Genomic DNA, 20,364 nt, shown 5'->3' with positions numbered 1-20,364 from the left:
TAGGTCGCGGATCAAGGATGATTTTATGCTACAAAGTACCTTGTTTCAGTTGATTGAAAGTAGTTATTTTTACCCATGTGACTGTTTTATTGCATGATTATTTTATTCCGTGTAACATATGATGGATAAACCTCAAATTATATGCCACATTGAAAAATCAACTAACTATACTGTGTTTGATGCCAAGTGGATACCATGTTCCGCTAAATTTGTAGTATTAGGTTCACAACCTCGAGGAACCGGAATAATACAAGTGTATGAAATATGTGAAGGTGAACTGAAGTTAATTTCAGAGGTATCGTCAAACATTTTAAATTTATTCTCTTGAGTGTACATATATTTTTCTGTATGTAAGATCTCTCAAGTTGTAGAGCCCAACTTTCGATCGCTGAATGCATGGCGTTACTACCCCCCGCTCCCCCCCCCCCCCACCGATATAACTAAATTATTTTTTTTAAAAGAAACTCTTAAATGTACATTTTTTGCAACATAATTTACATTAAGGAAGACGTTTTTCATTTGGAAAATCGCAGGGAGCTCCGATTTTTCTTTTTAGAAAAACTATAATCTTGGAGAATTATGCTTGAAAGAACTTGTAATATTACAAGTTTAGAAATTTTTGTAACAGTTCCGAGTGTTTAATGATTTTTCGCAATTTTTATAGAAGAGTACTGGAAATAATTTAAGAAGTAAGTTCCAAACTGACAGTTAAAGGCTTCACTAAGTATCATTTACCAGATAAATTATAGTTGGAAAATATGTTTACGTGAGCATCCACACTTTGCAGCAAGCAGTTGTTCTTGGTTTGTGGTTGTTTTCAGGTACAGAGTTCTAGCAGATTTTTATGTCGAGGCTCAATGCTGGTTTTGTGCTAAATACCAAAATATCAGATGGATATATTAAGGGACACTATTCTAATGTTAAGATCCTATGCCTGACCCACCTAACCTAACAACAGAAGGATTTAAGGATGGGTCAATCCCTGTCAATGGTAATAATTAGAGCCTAGATAGTTATGCACTTAAACTATCTAGAATATGCATGAAAAATGTACAAAATATGCAAATAAATATGCACTTTAGGAAAACAACGTACCTTTTTTATGTTTTCTTTCAGTTACTTTAAAAAACCCTACATGTAAATAGATTTTTGGCCTTTTTTCACCTTGTATACGATTTAGCATGTAAAAATTGCAGTTCTGAATTCTTCCACACTCTTGTTTACTTTGCACTGCTCTTTTATAAATTAAATAAATATTACACTCCTTTCAGATCATGATTGCACTTGATTAGAACACTATATCTTACCGGCATTGTATTTAACAGTTTGAAAGTGGTGGTCATATTCATATACCGCATTCCTAATTCAGATTTAAGGTAAATGTCTCGTATCGGACAAACGGCTGAAATTTGCTAGTTCATTTAATTTGAATATTCGTACTTACGTATTCTGCATTGAGAAACATTGCTGAAGGTGGCATTTCGCTTATTTCACGGAAATAAGCTCTATTTGCGACATATTGAGTAAGTTTTCTTCGTTTCTTTTTTGCCTTCGGTAACATGCAAAATGGCGGTCACAGTTTCACTACCGTACTCGGCATGCAGTGTTTCCACCCCACCCCACCGCACCAAAATACCTACGTAGCCCCACAAACCATTGATGCATAGCCCCACGAACCATTCATACATAGCCCCTAGAACCATTTCCGGTAAGGTTAGGTAGGGTCCCTATAGGTTACAATAGTAAAAAATTGGTTTCGAAAAAAAAATATGCGTAGCCCCACACACCATTCTCGCATAGCCCCACGAACCATTGACACATAGCCCCACGAACCATTGATACATAGCCCCACAAACCATTTGCGGAAACGTACCTTCTTCAGTTACAAAAACACGTGTTTGGAAACACTGACCGGGATTATGTCATCAGAGACAGGCTACATCCACCTGGAAGTAAATGGATGGAAGAGCTTTCGTTTATATCGAAAAATTGATGATTTACCGGCAAAATTCAATGAACGATGCGGGAAAACACTTCCCCGAACTTCCACAAGTCTAAAGAAACTGCATTCAGTAAGTAATTTCTCCTGTAAATTTGAAGATATCCATTTGTCCGATACGAGAAATTTACCCAGATTTAAATATGTTTTTGTTACAATAGGAAAAACTTACAAGGTTCATTGATAAGTATAAACAATTTGATGTTGTTTACTTATGAGATATAAACATAAATGTTGTAATTGATAATGCTGTAAAGAAATCATTCTGTGATACTCTCAGGTCTTATGATTATTATTATGCTAATGATCAAGTAACTAGAATGAAATCTTGCATTGATAATGTGATCACTAATGTTAACAGAAATATGATATCCTGTGGAACTATTGATCCCTGTTTATCAGACCACAGCGATCTGTGGCTTATTTTACCAATTTTAATTTATACCCCCCCACCACAAAAACTACAAGTTTAAGATTGCTTGCTCAAACTAAGATAAGAAACCTTAGAGATAGCCTTAATGAAATAAATTTTTATGAATTGTTAAGTACTTGTAATAATTTGACTGAAGCATGGAACAAATTTACACATGCAATTGTTGATATTTATAATGAGTGCTGTCCAATAAAATACAGAACTAGCAGCACTGGTAAGAAGAAAATGAGAACACATCTAACATGGTTCCCTCCTAAATTAGCGAACCTTAGAGCTATTATGCTCAGACTACATGATAATGCCAAAAATGGCGATCAAACTGCTAAATTGAACTATAATGAGATTAAAAAAATTTTAGAAAGGAAATAAAATTAGCTAATCTAAAAGCTAATGAAGAGTACATAGCTAAGGCAAGTAATAAATGCAAAGCTGCCTGGTCAGTAATCAGAAAGGAAACTAAGATAACGTACGAAACAAAGTTGCCAAATATCACCCAATGAGTTTAATAGTTTCTTTATAAACAATGAAGAACATTCAAACAAAATTCCTGTGAACTATGAAGACAATGTCAACAATAACCTTAATGGCTATCTTGGGAGGCAAAGTTTCCCACAATTTAATCATATAAACCTTAAGTGGATACAGATTAGTAAGGATGAAATTTTAATTATTGTGTCGAAAATTAAAAACTCCTATAGTGAAGATTTTTCGGTCTATCAACATTTATTATAAAGCATATAATTGACATAATAGCACTTCCAATTACATATCTTATTAATGGGACATTAAATGATGGTATTTTTCCTGATAACCTAAGAATATCTATAACAGTCCCTATCCACAAAAAGGGTGATAGAGATAACCCTGGTAACTACCGGCCTATATCCCTTGTTCCAGTGTTTTCTAAAATTATATAGGCCTAGTATTATATAAAAAAGTAATTGACCCCATATTTTGAACAGAATTCACTTATTAATGTAGCCCACTTTGGATTCAGATCGGAGCTATCTACTATTAATGCGATAGAGACGGTCGTAAATGAGATAATTAATGGTTTCGAGTCTGGCTCATATACATGTACTACTTTGATAGATTTAAGTAAGGCCTTTGATACAGTTGCGCAAGAAATCTTGCTGAAAAAACTACAGTATTATGGTATAAAGGGTATTGAATTATCTTGTCTTAAGTCTTACCTCACTAATCGGCGACAGATAGTAAAATTTAATAATAAGAAATCTGAAGAGCTAGACGTTTTGTCTGGAGTCCCCCAAGGATCACTATTAGGTCCATTTTTGTTTTTAGTTTATATGAATGACCTACCTAATTGCCTACCGTATAAAACAGCTATCTATGCTGATGACACTACCTTTATTACAAATGATCATAGTATTCGTAACCTTAGTATCAAAAATAAAGAAATGTTAAATGCTTCCTCTTTATGGTTTAAAACAAAATAGCTTGGTATTAAATACGACAAAAACAGAAACTCACTTTTTCTACTTAAATAACCCACCATGCACCTTAAATAAAATCAGGATTATGTAAAATTGCTTGGCATATATTTAGATACAAAATTAAACTGGTCAGTTCATACCCAGGAACTTTGTAAGAAACTTGCCCGTGTCTTATATGTATTGCGGAAATTGAAAAGGTCTGTAAGTGAGGAAATGATGATCTCTATGTACTACGCTCTTTTCCATTCACACTTACTGTATGGAAATTTACTATGGGGAAACTCTACAGGTGCAAAGGAAGTCTTTAAATGGCAAAAGAAGGCTATACATTGTATTAAAGGAGTACAGGATATGGAGTCATGTAGGGAATTCTTTAAGGAATACCGTATTATGACAGTGCCCTCTATAAATATTTATCATAGTTTAATGTACCTAAAGGAAAACCTCCCCAGTTTTAGGTTGCGATCTAACGTACATGACTATAATACAAGGCACAATCTGAATATTGAAATGCCGTACGCTAGACTATGCAAGACTCAACAAAATTTTAAACATAATGGAATGAGATTATTCAATTTGCTACCAGCTTCTATACGTAATTTGGAAAACAAGCAGTTTGCTAAATACATTAATAATATATTAGTACGATATTGTATATATAGTGTCACGGAATTTGAAGAACACTTCCGTCAGGGCCTGTAAAATGTAAATGTCTACTCATAATACATCACAGAGCTGTAAAATGGGTTTTTGTACATGTTTTGTATTGTAATCAAAATAGAGTACTATTTTCCAATTGCTTTCGCTGTAATAAAACATGTAGTTTAATTTGCAAACTGTATTGTTGAATGTGTATTATTTTAATATGTATTTTTAATTTTCTTCTCTTTTGTATTTTTTTATATTAACATTTATATACTTATTAGGACGAAGTCCATTGCAATCATGTTGTCTAATGACTAATAAAGTATTCTATTCAAATTTTCAACCTTGAAACTCCTACGGTTTTCAGCTAGAATATTTTTATAAGTACTAAAAAAAAAAAAACTCGTTCTACTTCACTAGATACAATTGGACAATATTTTGAGGCAACAGTATCTGATGCGCCAAGTTTTTATTTTCTTTTATTATACTTCATTTTAAAATGGTACCATGTTTGTACACATTTTTGGCCTTTGCACATAGTTATGATAAATTTGATAACTCAGCTGAAGAAAGTTATAGATAACTAGGATAAAAAAAAAACTTTGTTTTCAGTACATTTCAAGCTACATTTTATGTAGTGTGCTTTTTTCATTTTTAATCATCAATTATGCAAATAGCAGAAATTAAGTGCCAAAACTGATATTCACCTTTCATCAAAAATGTAAGTTTAAGGTTTTTTTAAGCAGGGAAGTAGTGTAATGTGTATAGGAAAGAAAGTTTTAGCAGAATGTATTTGAGCTCTGTTACTGGTTTTCTCTTTTAGTTGTAGCTGTTTGGAAATGTTTGCTTTTTGTCAATCCTGACAATGAGAATGAGAATGAGTGATGATATGATGAAATTGATGAAGAGACATTCATAAAGAAAACCCGTTCCCAGCCTGGACTACTGGCATCATGTTTTCAATGTTGCCACATCTTTGTCTCATCACCATAAAACATTTAAGAAAATGATTGTAAAATTTTGTGCACAATAAAACTAAATCACTTTCTTTGCAGCCTTCTCATTGTTAGTTCACTCTCTTCATTTGAAGAAAACAGAACTGGTCAATTATAAGCAAAATCACTGGCATTTGTTTTATATAGAAAGATTAAGAATTCACTCACAGGAACAAATAGACATTTGAAGCAAAATATGAACTTTAATTATGAGGAAGAAGTTTTACTTGAATGTGGTGGAAGATGTTATCTTGATTGTTCTAAACTAGCGTGATTTTCCTACCTTTGTTACTGTACTGACTGCACTGTACAATGCTTATTTGTTACAAACTATTTTTATTCATCCTGTTGCATTTCTACATGTACTTTTATTAATATTTCAGACAGAAAAGTCAAAATCCTTCAAGTGTGGAACTTTTGGTGCTTCTAATTTAAAGGAGAGGTACTTAGCTACAGGTGATTTTGAAGGCAGATTAAATATATGGTAAGAATATATTTTATTTTAAATGCCTGTATGACAGGCAATTGTAATACAAGATAGTACGTTTGAGTGGAGATAATTTTAAAATGCTGTGGTTATGTAGTGTAACAGATAAAATAGATAAATATGCAGCAAGAATTACTTTTGATGGGACTTTCTCTAAGACTCTACAGGGTGTCCCATGTAACTTGACAAATTTAAATATCGCGAGAATTATGCATTGAACGAAAAATGTTTCATATGAAAGTATAATAGTATTGTCACCTATACTACAATGAACCCACCCCACCACCCCCGGCGAGGTGGGGCAAGGTGCAACCTTGAAATGTTAAAAGGGAACCCCTATTTTTTATTACAGATTTGAAGTCGACGTCGGAACATACGTCCAACACATTTTGTTCCACTTGTGATACATAGATGGCGCTGTCCGTTTGTCTCTCACCGTTGGGGTGCTTGTTTTGGGTGAGTCCCCTTGCCTCTCTCCATCAGGGTGCTAGAAGCAATTATTCCATGCAATACTCGAAATGATGTCCTCGAACTTCAATGCATTTGTTCATCCGTTGTTCAAATGATTGAACACAACACAGAAATGTATCTGCATTAATGTGTGCGCAAGCATTTCTTATTCATTCGATCATGTTTGCACGGGTTGTTAGCACATCTTGATATCTTTAATATCCCCACAAAAAAAAATCCGGCAATGTAAGGTCTGGCAATCTGGCAGGCCAATACACCGGACCACCTCTACCGATCCAACGAGCATTGTACATGTGGTTTAATTCCTCCCGTGCTACTATTGCATTATGAGCTGGACAACCGTCATGTTGGAACCACATGTGCTGTCACAGTGCAAGGTTTACGTCGTCAAGCAATGTCGGTGCAAAAACATTTGATATTTGTGCCTGTCCAAGGTACCGTCAATAACATATAGACCAATCAGTTTGTCGCCTATTATTCCACACCACACGTTAACTGACCAAGGACGTTCACGTTCAACTTCACGCAACCAATGTGGGTTTCCCACACCCCAATAATGCATATTGTGACGAATAACCTGACCGTGGTTTGTGAAGGTTGACTCGTCGGAGAAAATTACTCTACGAAAGAACTGCTGGTCAACTAGTATTTGTTTGTGTGCCCATTCACAAAACACCACTCGATTGTGAAAATCGTCACCATGAAGTTCCTGATGCATGGACACATGATAGGGATGAAATTTGTGACATTTCAATATTCTACAACCACTATTGCGAGAAATTCCTGACTGCGAAGATATTACTCGTGTACTCGCCTGGGGATTATGAGCCACCGCGGCTAGAACTGCAATTTGATTATGCTCTCCAGTGGCAGTTGCTCTATGAACCCTTTTTTTAGGTTGTACACTTCCTTCGGCATGAAACTGTTTGACAACTCGAGCAAACGAAGAATGTGATCGTAGCCTGTCAGGAAAACATTCCGCATAAAGGGTCACAGCATCATCGATGTTCTTTCTGCATTCACAATAAACTAGGATCATTTCAATTTTTTCTTCTACGGATAGATAATCCATGTTGTTGAATAGCCCACGTAACTATGTCGTTCGACTCTTTGTGGCCACACTGCACTGATCATATAATCACTGACTACTGAGAGCATGAGCACAATGCTTCTAGGTCACAGTATCCCTCCTCACACACTTGCCAGCCACTGCATTTATGAGACACAACCAAGACTTGCGCTTCTATCTATCACGAGTGGGAACAATATGTGTCGGACAAAACCTATGTATTGGGGCCTCCCCGATGGTGCAGTAGTTGTGTCCTTGCCTTGTAATCAAAGGGTCCCAGGTTCGATACCTGGTGGAGGCACATAGGTGTTCGGATCCCACTTTAAAACTGTAGGTCCAGTCCCGATTAGCCCTACTGTGCATATAGTGGACTTAAAAACACCAAATCAATCCAAAACCTACGTATTTTCGGACGTCGAATTCGAATCTGCAATAAAAAATAGGGGTTCCCTTTTAACATTTTAAAGTTGACCCCTCCCCCTCAGGGGGGTGGCAAGGTGGGTTCATTGTAGAGTAGGTGACTTGCCCCCACAATACTATTATACTTTCATATGGAACATTTTTTGTTTGATGCATATTTCTCATGATATTTCGATTTGTCAAGTTACATGGGACACCTTGTATATGACTCCCCTTCTGGTAATAATAGAGTTCATACTGGGTGCTCGCTGACCTTCCGTGGCACAGTGGTTAGTCACATTGTGCTACGACGCTAGGGGTCCTGGGTTCGAATCCCAGCCTGGGCATTGATGTTTATGACTGTCCCATTCATCAATTTCATCATATCATCACTCATCCCCATCTTTGCAAATTAGCCAAAAGTGGCACAAAAAGTGAAGTAAAATAAATCCAATCAATCAAACGTACTGGGTGCTAAGTTCTTTTAACACATTTTCTAGCATTTCCAAGGTGTTATTTCATGATATACATCAAATGAAATATGCGATTCCGAAGCATTATGTTATCATACTTCTTTCATGCCTTTAAGATTGATCATATTAGTTTACATTATCATAGCATCAAATACAATAACTTATGCAATGGTTGCATTATATGATACTTGTTATTCTATCGCCCCTCTCCTTCTCTCATTAATTAAAATTGTAGTTTCATAGTGTGATATTTTCATAATTGGATGAGTTTTTAATGATGACCAACTCTGACATTACCACTTTGTTCTCTAGGAATTTGGAAGACACAACCTTTCCTGTGTATTCTGCAAAAGGACACAAAGAAATTATCAACTGCATTGATGCAGTAGGAGGATTAAGTATAGGGTGTGGAGCACCAGAAATTGTAACTGGAAGTAGAGATGGTGAGTTTGCTATTTGGTGCTGTTACTAACTAAAATTAACTTACAGTTCTTAGCTTGATCAGGTGCTTAAATTAAATTTAAGTCTTTTTGTCACTTTTCCCTGACCTTTCTTTTAGCTTTGCAATGGACCTCTGAACTTTCACTCTCTACTGTATTTTTTTAAAGTTTTATCTGATTTTTATGTCATATTTTACATTCTAATTTTAATGTTTATATAAAGCCCACATTCTTCTAATGTGTGCTATTTGTCAGTGGCGAAGTGTGACATTCTTACGTAGTCATCGCAAGATTTGCCAAACGCCAGGGCCGATCTTTCAACGGAGGTGGAGGGGTCACAATATTTCTTTGCAATAAACGCCAAGGTCATTGCCAATTCAACGGAAAAGCTCATACCACAGACCTTACAACTACAAAAACACATAATTCTATCCCATACGACGAGAATTATTAAATATGAAGGAACCTGAAATGCAAACACCTCAATTGTCATGTTTAAAGGTAAGAAGAATCAGCTTTTTAGGCTACTTTTTGTTTTCTTTCATACTGAACGTGATGACGCTTACTTCACCTCGAAGCGATGGCCCACGCGAATCGCATGAACCTCAGCTTCGAGGTGAGGTAAGCCTCACTGAGCTCTGCTTCATTTACTATCAACGTGCCATGCATCTGGGACTTGTTTAAGCTCCCCGGCAGGTGAAGACAAGCTTAGTGGTGAGTGTCCCGTTTCTTAACACCTGACGTGACTGGAGCATGGTGATGCTTACCTCACCTCGAAGCTGAGGTCCACGCAAACCATGGTTCACCGCAAATTCTTTTGATAATGAAAAGCAGATTTCATATCGTTCCATGCGTGTTTTTCCTCTTAACAAGTGGATTTTCGAAGGGGAAGGGGTTACATGTACTTTTTAGTAGTCATTCCTGAATTCCTCATTTTGCCATCTTTTTCTGCCTTTTGTTTGTTCCTTTTTTTAAAAAAAAAAAATAACATTGAGCGTAAGCCGGGATTATGACCCTCACCAACCCATCCTTGAGCACACCACTGGAAACTCGGAAGAATCTTGATGACTCCAGAGAAGCTGTGGCTGTAAACTGTAATCATGGGGGCTGAAAAAGGGCCTGTTATGACCCAGACATTCCAGAGTGAGGGAAAGTACAGGTCGTTGGACCTTGTAGGGTGTCTGCCTGTTTGGAAGGGTTTGGCTGTTCTCGGCACCGGCAGAGACCAGGGAGATTCGCACCATTCTGCGATCAGCTGGGCCATCGAACACCATTGCCTTCAATAATAAACTTGGCAGGAGGGATCGGGACGAGAAGTAGTACTGGGGGCCTCATTTCGATGCACAACAACAAGCGAATCTTTTGCGTATTTCGAGCTGTTTCATGCTGTCGCTTGGCTTATTTCGCACAAATATGGTAGTATTCTGACTTACTTTTTTACTTCTTCTCTAAAATATACAAAATGCAATATTTTTATTATTTTGCTTGGTCATCGCTGCATCTCCCGAATGCCTCTGGTATTTGTCATGTTTTAATGCAATCTGATGTGTTTAGTTATTGTAATTATTTTTTATTAGAATTTTTTTTTATCCATTTCTTGCAATCGTAGAATGGAATGTGCATGCTGCACATGTGTTTCACATAAAAAAGTAAAGTAAAGTGCTCCCCTGTGCTTAGCACCACACCATGAAGGTGTATAAGGGGTTTGGGGGTAATGCCCCACACTTTCTTGATCCGGTCGTGAGTGGGGGTGATGTGATCAGTATCATGCCCCTGACCGCCTTTACCCCCCAGGGTTTCCCCTACGTACCCATGTCATTCGATGCTGGGTGGGTGCCGGGTCTGCTTCCAACGTTAGAAAAGTTCCCGGATTTGAACCGGCCAGGATTGAACCCGGGACCTCTAGCATGATAGTCAGATGCGTTACAAACTGAGCCACCGTGGCCACTATGTATTTCACATTATTGTTATAATTATATATATATATATATATGTATATATATGTGTGGGGGGGGTTTCATGTTCTTATTTCTTATCAATTTCAAATTCATTGTACACACACAGGTACGAGGTGTGGCTAGAAAGAAACCGGACTGTTGCTACAGATTTTTTTATTGGTTATTTTGTACAATACGAACATTATCCCCTTCAAAGTACTCCCCTGTACTATCGATACAATGCTCCCTACGAATCTTCCATTGCTGGAAGCAGTGCTGGTAATCATTTTCTGAAGTCATGTTCATGACCTCAGTCGCTTTTCTTTTCACAGATCCTACGGTCATAAATCTGGTTCCTTTCAGTGCTAATTTGACCTTTGGGAATTAAAAAAAGTCGCACGGAGCGAGATCCGGCAAATAGGGTGGATGTTCTAAGACTGGGATCCCATGATTGGCCAAGAAAGCCTTGACTGACAATGCCGTGTGGGCAGGAGCATTTTCCTGATGAAGAATCCATGACTTGCTTTTCCACAAATCAGGTCGTCGTCGTCTTACTCGAACACAAAGGGTCGTCAGCACAGTAATGAAATAATGTTGGTTGACAGTTTGACCTTCGGGTACCCAATTCGAATCAATTCACTGACATTTGCAATGTTTGATTCCGTTTTTGACGTGAAATGCCGTCCAGAATGCAAGTCGTCCGCGGTCACCTCTCGTCCCTCTTTAAACCTTTGAAACCCCTCAAACACTTGCGTGCGTGATAAACACTCATCTCCGTACACTTCCTTCAACAAACCATAAGTTTCTGTGGCGGATTTTTCGAGTTTCATAAGAAACTTCACATTGATACGCTGTTCCACTTGCACACTTAACATTTTTCCAACGGAGCACAGATGTACGGTTCACTTCGTCCACAAGCTACAGCGGCACTGACTTCCGCACACCCTGGGCAATCACACAGTCGATAGGCAGGATATCACGTTATACACTCATGCACCGCTTGAGCTTGATGTGCTTGCCGTTTGTCGACAGCAATATCAATCCGGTTTCTTTCTAGCCACACCTTGTATGTCAATGGATCAAAAGTAATATCTTTGTTTAACAGTTAACTGCCATGTCGATCATAATGACCGAAACTGGTGAATACCAACTACACCATGTTGGTCATTATGACCGAAGCATGTGTCTTGACTGGCTTAACTTTGTTGTTCCTAGGGAGTCGTTGGTCACGAGTACTCATATAACAATGATGCGCATAAGGCTTGGAAGTTGAGTGCACATTAAAAGTTTTTTGACTGTTCTATTTTTTACAGGCGAGAAAGCAAAGTTTTTTGAATTTGTGAAATAAAGTCCAATAACCACTTTGACGCGGGAGGCAAAATTGGTGAAATCACTCTGGCAGTTAACGCGTTAAAAAGAAAACTAACAATTTCTCTAATTGACATTTTCCATGCTCTTTCACCAAAGGTCTATGTCTATGAATATAAATAAATATTTTGTCAACCTTTATCAGGAGTATCTTGCTTTCATTTCTCTTTCGATTACTGTGTGAAGCTTTTCGACCTCGGGGTAATTGTGATGCAGTGGATGATGGAATAAACACATTGATACACAAGCCTTACCCAAGGTCAAACTGGGCACCTCCTGCTTCGTAGCATGTTGCACTGACCATTCTGCCATGGAGCACTGAGAGTATTGGTTGGGATTTAATCTACTAAATTTCACAGGAATTATGCAAAATATTACATTTTCAGTAAGTTTGCACCAAAACTGTGTGGAGAATTAGTTTTTTGCACTGTAATGGCAGCAATTTGTATGTTATGAATTCTCATGTGAACATTTTAAAGCAAAGCTCCCTGGTAGATACATATATAATGTCAATAGAATATTTGAATGTTAAAATGTTGAAGCATCATTATTGGTGGGAATAAGAAAGAATATAGGCATCAGTATCAGCTAAGCCCTAATAATAATATAATGGTAGTGTTATTACTATATGTAGATTAAAAAATGGGTACTTTATGCCCATGTCATTGCTAGCGCAACCCTTCATCATTCCTGTTTATTTTTCTAGGTACTGTGAAAGTATGGGATCCTAGACAGAAAGACAAACCTGTTGCAACAATACAACCAGAAGAAAAGGAAGCTGGCAGAGACTGTTGGACAGTTGCCTTTGGTAATTATAGTGTAGGAGAAATTCAGTATTTCCTCCTACATGGTGAACGTAGATGTAAGTGTTCAGCATAAGAGTTCAGTAGGTACCTGCATATTGCCTCATTTGTGTTCCATTCTCATGGCAAGAATTGCACTTACTGCTGGGAGAAAAAATATTCTAATGTAAAAACTGTTTTTTGTTTTTCTAAAATTCCCTCAAGCTTTTCAAAGCAAAAAATATATACATATATATAAAACCTAATTTTATATATAAACCTATATAAAAACCTAATTTTCATTTATCAAGTAGAAGTAGATGAAAAAGATCTTATTTTTTTTACGAAATTTATACTTCATCAGGCCCCCACATATGCAACGCCAAGACATAAAGTTTTCAAAATGGTACTAGCAATTGCCTGTTTGATATATGTTCCATTCTTGTGGCAAGAATTGTTCACATGCTGCTGATACATTCAGAGAAAAAAATATAATGTAAGAGCCATTTTAAATATTTTTTTTGCTTCTTCTAAAATTTGGCCAGAACCAAATTTAACGTTACCAATTACTATTAGGATGCCTCAAGGCTCGTGTAGGATGGAAATCATGTATCTTCAAACATTACCTAAGTCACAGTACGTTCCAAACCAAAAGCATTATGTCCATCCCGGCATTATCGACCGTACCTAAATGTGACATCACATCTTGGTATTTAAAGGTTAAACACCTATTATCATTTTTCTTTATCATTAATTAGGGTGACCATGTGTTCAGTTTCTCATTTTAAAGCTCTCTTCTTGATAGTTATGCACTAGAAAAAAATGGGGCGGGGACAAAGGATAGGAACTGTGAAAGTGATTTGTATTTTGGGAGAGGCAGTCACATTTTATTATCGCAAAAAATATCACATTGAAGTGGGTATGTGGTGTAAAAACTCATTTAACCCCTTCTCTGCGGCGACATTGAAGGGAAGTGCTTCCAAAAGAAAATAATCTATGTATAGATCAACTGGAAATTCGTTTCATCATAAATAATAACTGTAAAAAGACTTGCTTCATAGTGAAGCTAAGGATATATATATATATATATATATATATATATAAATCAAATAAGGTAAAAGGAAACACTCACCGGACAGTAGGAAAATTCAAAATGCTATAAATTAGCGAAAATTTTGAATTTTCCTACTGTCCGGTGAGTGTTTTCTTTTACCTTATTTGATTTTTACTTAGCCCTTTGGGCCCTCCTTGCTTTTATCCATTATATATATATATATATATATATATATATATATATATATATATATATATATATATATATATATATATATATATATATATATATATATAGATATATATATATATATATATATAGATATAGATATAGACACACACACACACACACACTCTGACGCAAATTGTAAAACTTATGAAAACATATGTTCATCCTTTGCCAGACTCGAATCAATGGTGGTACCGGGTTCGAATTCCAGCCTGGACATGGGTGTTCTTTGTGTGTTCTTCATCAATTTTATCATATCATCACTCACCCTCATCTTCGCAATTGGACAAAAGTGTCAGAAGTTCAAAGTAACATATACCAAATCAATCATAATCAGTGTTTTGTAGAGCAAACATTGTGACAATTTATGATGCACTTGTGCTTTTAGACTATTAGGTTATGTACTGTACATATTTAATAGAGAAAATAGAGCACTTCATTGTTGTTTTTGCCTTTCTTGATTTGCAGGAAATGCACATAACATGGAGGAGCGCATGGTGTGTGCTGGCTATGACAATGGTGATATCAAGATGTTTGACTTACGGACAATGGCTCTGCATTGGGAAACCAACATAAAAAATGGGGTCAGTATAGTGAGCATTATTTGGTATAGCATGTGGTTATTTTTGTTTGATGGATCTTTAGAATATAGCACATGAAATATGTTAAAGCACCCACTGTATTTACTTGTTCTGTAGATAAACTTTAAACTTCAGTAGACAATATTAGTTTGATACTTCATTGATGCTGATACCCTTAAGTAAGACCTTTTGATCCTTGAATATTTCATTAACGTAAAATCACTATATATTGTGTTTTATACTACTACACTGGATTGTTACAATGCCAGTTTACCAATAGATTCTGGCACCAATAAAATAAATCAATTGATAAAAGAAATGTCATGTTCCAGAGGCACGTTGCACACCGGTTCGGATTTCACTTAAACTGTAGGTCCAATCCTGATTAGCCTATCTGTGCATAAAGTGGACTAACTAACTAACTCTCTAGCCTTCTTAAACCCGAAGGTTCATGGCTGCAGCAACACATGCCTTTCATCTGTCCCTGTCCTGAGCAAGATCTATATACTCTTTTCCATCCCTACCAACTTCCTTTAGGTGCATCCCAACATTATCCCTCCATCTTCGTCTTGGTCTTCCTACTGGTCTCTTACCATCAGGTTTCCCAACAAGAATCCTGTAAACTCTTCTTTCCTCTCCCATCCATGCCACATGGCCTGCCCACCTAAGTCTTTTTGATTTAATCATTCTAATAATATTTGGACATGAATACAAATTATGTACTTCTAAATTATGTAACCTTCTCCACTCACCTGTCTCCTCATCCCTTTTAGGTCCAAAGATTTTCCTAAGGATCTTATTTTCAAATACTCTCAATTTATGTTCCTCTTTCAATGTAAGGGACCAAGTTTCGCATCTGTATAATAATACAGGCAAAATTACTGTTTTGTATATTTTAACTTTTAGTTTCTTAGATATTAAACAAGAAGACAAAAGTTCATGAAGAGAAAAGTAACATGCATTTCCTGAATTAAGCCTGCCGCGTTGGCTCAGTCAGTAACGCGTCTGACTACCATGCTAAACGTCTCGGGTTTGATCCCCGGCTGGTTCAAATCCGGGACTTTTCTAACGTTGGAAGTGGCCCCGGCGCCACCCCAGCATCGAATAACATGGGTACCTGGGGGAAACCCTGGGAGGTAAAGGCAGTCAGGGGCATGATGCTGATCACATCACCCCCACTCACGACCGGATCAAGAAAGTGTGGGGCGTTACCCCCACACTCCCTATATGCCTTCTTGGCATATTGCTAAGCACAGTGAAGCACTTTACTTTTTTTATTTCCTCTTTCATATCATTTTCATTTGTTAGTATTACTCCTAAGTACTTTAATTTGGAAACTGGCTCAAACAGGTTATCAATAATTAGATTTTGATTATTACCTAACACTTGGTTTCGGCCTGTAAGCATATATTTATCTTTGCTAACTTCCAAATCTATCTCCTTATCTGCTTTGAAAAATATTTTAGTATTATTCTTTATTGTATTTGCATCATTCCCCAGTAAGTCTACATAAGTGGACTTAAAACCCAATTCAAACAAACAATGATGATTGCTTCACCCAGTAACAGCTCATGATCTGGATCTCTGAGTGTACATGTCAGCAGGAATTTCATTTGAGGGCATTGTGTGTGTGTGTACAACATTTTTCCATTCAGGTATACCAGCATTGATTTTTAGGAAATAGCACTGATATAGCAGGACAGGTACAGTAGGATGCACAAGTATTGCTTGGCAAATTGTCCATGGCTGGCTTCATTATTTTTTTTCATGCATCCTATGTGGTTTATACGATTGTATTTTTCATGTGATGATGGTGCAGAAGATATCAGCAACTTGTTTTGCATTTTGTTTCACTTCTTGAAGCTGTCATCGAGTAAAAGAAAGGAAATGAACATGGCGATGGACAATTTGCTTGGTAATACTTATGTATCTCACTGTACATGCCAATGGATCTTTTATCATGATTTGCTCCAGTTGTTCTAAAAATTGTGATACATGAAAAGATTATAATATCTACTTCACTTTCTACTAGAATAAAAAAATCTCCACATACTGTGTAATAAGTATTAGGATAGATTGAAAAATAAAAATAAACTTGTGAACAAAAAATCTTAATTTATTAATCAGTAACACACTTCCAGACTTGCCTTGATTCAAAGACACTGTTCAAAAATACACTTACTATTTTACAAGTAAAATAAGTATATAAACCACCACATAAAAATTACATTCTTACGTCAGAACATTTAAATGTATCCAACATTGGTAGAAAGTATTACCCCTACTAAACAGCATCCACAGAAGAAGCCAACACTACATGATCACAATCTGAATTTGAGGTTATTAGTAGTGAAATAATGACATTATTAGACACATAAAGACATTTCTAGTTGTATTTGTAGTTAAAGTAATAAGGAGAGGAACTTATTCAATTCAGTATTATGTAATTTGTAAAGGAGCGAGTCCAGTTGAGGTTTGTGGCTATATGCACAGTCCCAAAAAAAAAAAGTCTGCAATTTACTTAGTGCGTGGCTGTGAGGTCTAAGGCATCAGGCTTTGGGCTCCATCTAATGGCCATGCACAAGTTCGAGTCTCCTGGGAGCAAGTGTAACAACTTTTCTCCTGAGATTTCGACCTTGTATGGGACCGGTGGCCATCCACCATCATGAGGAAACTGGGGAGCTATGAATGTGTAGCATAACCTGGTCATGGAAACCTACAACAACGACTGGGGGTTCGTCGTGCTGACCACACATCACCCCGTAATTGCTTGGATGATCTCCCACCTCGGTAGGTGGGAGTGAGGCCAGCAGTCGGTAGTTAGGCCCTGGCCCTCACCAGCTGTTGCACCACGGGTTATTTATTATTTCTTAATAATTGACTTAGTTCCGAGATTCTTCTTCACTGCAATAATGCTTCCTTCATATATTTCCAAGCCAACATAGCTACAACATGAGTCCCAGATAGTTTGCTAATGGTACTCAAATTTAAAGGAAATCACAAAATCTCTTTTAAATCATGTTATATTGCTTTTATTATCATTTAAAAGTCACAAGCATCCTTATAATGAGGCAAAGAGATGCAACCCCACCCCCTCCACAATAACTCAAAAGTAACAATGCTTATATTAAATAAAGAAAATGCCATAGAGGCATTCCATCGTTACGTGTGTGACATTCACACATAAAATGTAAGGTTCTAGATATGCAATTGGATTAGAATATTCATACTGAACTGATTTAATTGAATTATGAAGTACTTTGAGTAACAAATCAAAAGAACTTGGGTATGGTGACATAGCCTGAATGCATGAAATGCATTAACGAAAATATGTTACATGTGTGGCGATTTAAGAATGTGGCAAAGTTTGACTTCATTTGGCTCAGAAGCATATAGGCTACAGATGTTTGTTGGTGAAGTATGTAAATTAAATGCATTCACAAACATTTATACCTTCATGCAATTATAAACAATAATAATTTCCAGGTTAATGCAATTTGTTATATACATATCGGAATGAATTATGACCACTTTTTGTGGATTGCACCATACTTTTTTTTAAAATTATTTATTTATTTATTTAGTTTGAACTATTGGTTTTGAAGTTCATTGACCACAAGTGAATTTTTGTATTTATTAAGAATTGCCATAGCTCCTAGGATTTTTTTCATAAATGATGCATCTCTCAATTCTCATAGGTCTTTATTATGTGTTTATTAGGTGTGCAGCCTTGACTTTGATAGGAAAGATATACAAATGAACAAGCTTGTGGCTACATCACTGGAGTCAAGATTCCATGTGTTTGATTTGCGAACTCTGCATCCAGAGAAGGGTTTTGCTCACTTGACTGAAAAGGTGAGGATTCATATTTTACATCTCTCTCTATTGTTGCCTGTGCAATTGTCAACAAATCTGGAGATAGTAGTTGAGTACTGCTGATATTTGTTCTGTGTAATATAGAATTGTAAATAAGCCAGCTTTTTTTTTGATTGTTTTGCTAAAAATGGATGATGATTATTATTATTATTATTATAAGGAAATTTTAACTTCTCTTGCCAACCTATTTCACTTTCAGTTCTTAGTTTAGAGGTTCAGAAGGCCATATTTTTAGACCCACATATTTATTGTGAATAAAATATCAAGGTTTTTGGCACAGAAACTAGGCATATTTTGGGATCAAAAGTGGAATATAAAATGGCATCATGGTGTTAAAATGGTGAATATAATCCCAAATTTGATTAAAAAAATATACTTATTACATGAAGTAAACGTTTCCCTTCTAATAGCACATTTAAGTAGCTAACAGAGTATTAAGTTTATTCCTGTGTAAAGGAGTCAGTTTTTGCTTATCAAATATTTACATCAGAATTAATCATTTTTCATGATTTACATAACTCACAAGATATTTCGGATTTAAGGAAGTGTTAAGTCAGTAAATAAACTCTAATTTCCTAAAATAATTTCCTGTTTTGTTTAAGAGTTTATTTTGCAGTTCATTTCGTGATTAATCATGGTAGGAAAATGCACCTCACACCTTTCAAAAACACGAGAAATTAATATTACACAGTGTAATTTCACATTTTGTTGTTTCTCTAACTAAAATATTCATGCCTCGTACATATTTTGCAACTTCCTCAATAATCTTACATGACATAGCAGCTACGAGACAGATATTGGCCAGTGCTTCTAGTTACTGCTTTGTTGTGTGTGTGCCTACCCTATGCCATTATCAAGGAATACTGGACTGATCCCCAGTGGAGATATATTGCATACTGGTTCGGACTCTATTTTAAAACTGTAGGTCCAATACCAAATATATTGATTGATTTAGTTTATTTTACTTCGCGTTTTGTGCCTTTTGGCTAATTTGCGAAGATGGGGATGAGTGATGAAATGATGAAATTGACATTCACAAACAACCAAGCCCGAGCGGGATTCGAACCCGGGACCCTTGGCGTCCCAGCGCGATGTGCTAACCACTCGCTCACAGGGTCCGGCCAATACCAAATAGACTATCTGAGCATGAAGTGGACTTAAAAAAACATTCACATGTCAAATTTTAATGGTAATGTCAAAACAACTGTTCATATCAACCCATTAGATGTTTCAGGATGATTAAAAACATTACTAATTGCAATATGTATGCAGAAGTACATGTATTACTTGAATGCATATACTCGTACTACTCTACTTAATAAGATCAGTTTGCTAATACAACGAAGATTAAGATTGTTTTTTGCTTTTTTTAAGATTATGAATCCCAAATATCCTCGGGCAATTCAAAATCATCATTGCTTTCACAGAGATTATTGATGTTTCCCGTTATATTATATGTATGTGAAAAAGAAAACTCCATAGTGGGTCTATGTTACCATTTTCATTATTTAATTTATTCCAGTGTTCTTCTGCAATTAATGAAGCTTCCAAGACATTCAAATCTATGTTTCCCATTACTGTTTTTAAAATCCTCCTCTTTTTAATCATATTCTTCTCGTCGATGACGTGAGCTGACAAACCTGTTCTTGGGTTTAAATTTGTAATGTCCAAAT

General features: G+C 36.3%; 1 protein-coding gene across 1 annotated transcript in view; it reads left to right on the top strand.

Moving 5' to 3' along the window:
- Positions 1-2: 2 nt before the first annotated feature.
- Wdr92 (dynein axonemal assembly factor 10) overlaps positions 3-20,364 on the top strand; it is a 30,023-nt gene continuing 9,661 nt past the window's right edge. The window contains exons 1-6 of the mRNA XM_083137332.1: positions 3-295; positions 5,910-6,010; positions 8,738-8,868; positions 12,877-12,978; positions 14,703-14,818; positions 18,536-18,670. Of these exons, the coding sequence (XP_082993458.1) occupies positions 119-295; positions 5,910-6,010; positions 8,738-8,868; positions 12,877-12,978; positions 14,703-14,818; positions 18,536-18,670 (762 nt within the window). The 5' untranslated portion in view covers positions 3-118. The remainder of the gene's footprint in view (positions 296-5,909; positions 6,011-8,737; positions 8,869-12,876; positions 12,979-14,702; positions 14,819-18,535; positions 18,671-20,364) is intronic.

Source organism: Lepisma saccharinum, chromosome 16, assembly GCF_977018435.1.
Source record: "Lepisma saccharinum chromosome 16, izLepSacc3.1, whole genome shotgun sequence".
In the NCBI taxonomy this organism is placed as follows: domain Eukaryota; kingdom Metazoa; phylum Arthropoda; class Insecta; order Zygentoma; family Lepismatidae; genus Lepisma; species Lepisma saccharinum.
The sequence above is the reverse complement of the archived record's forward strand: the minus strand, read 5'-3'. Positions and strand labels throughout refer to the sequence as shown.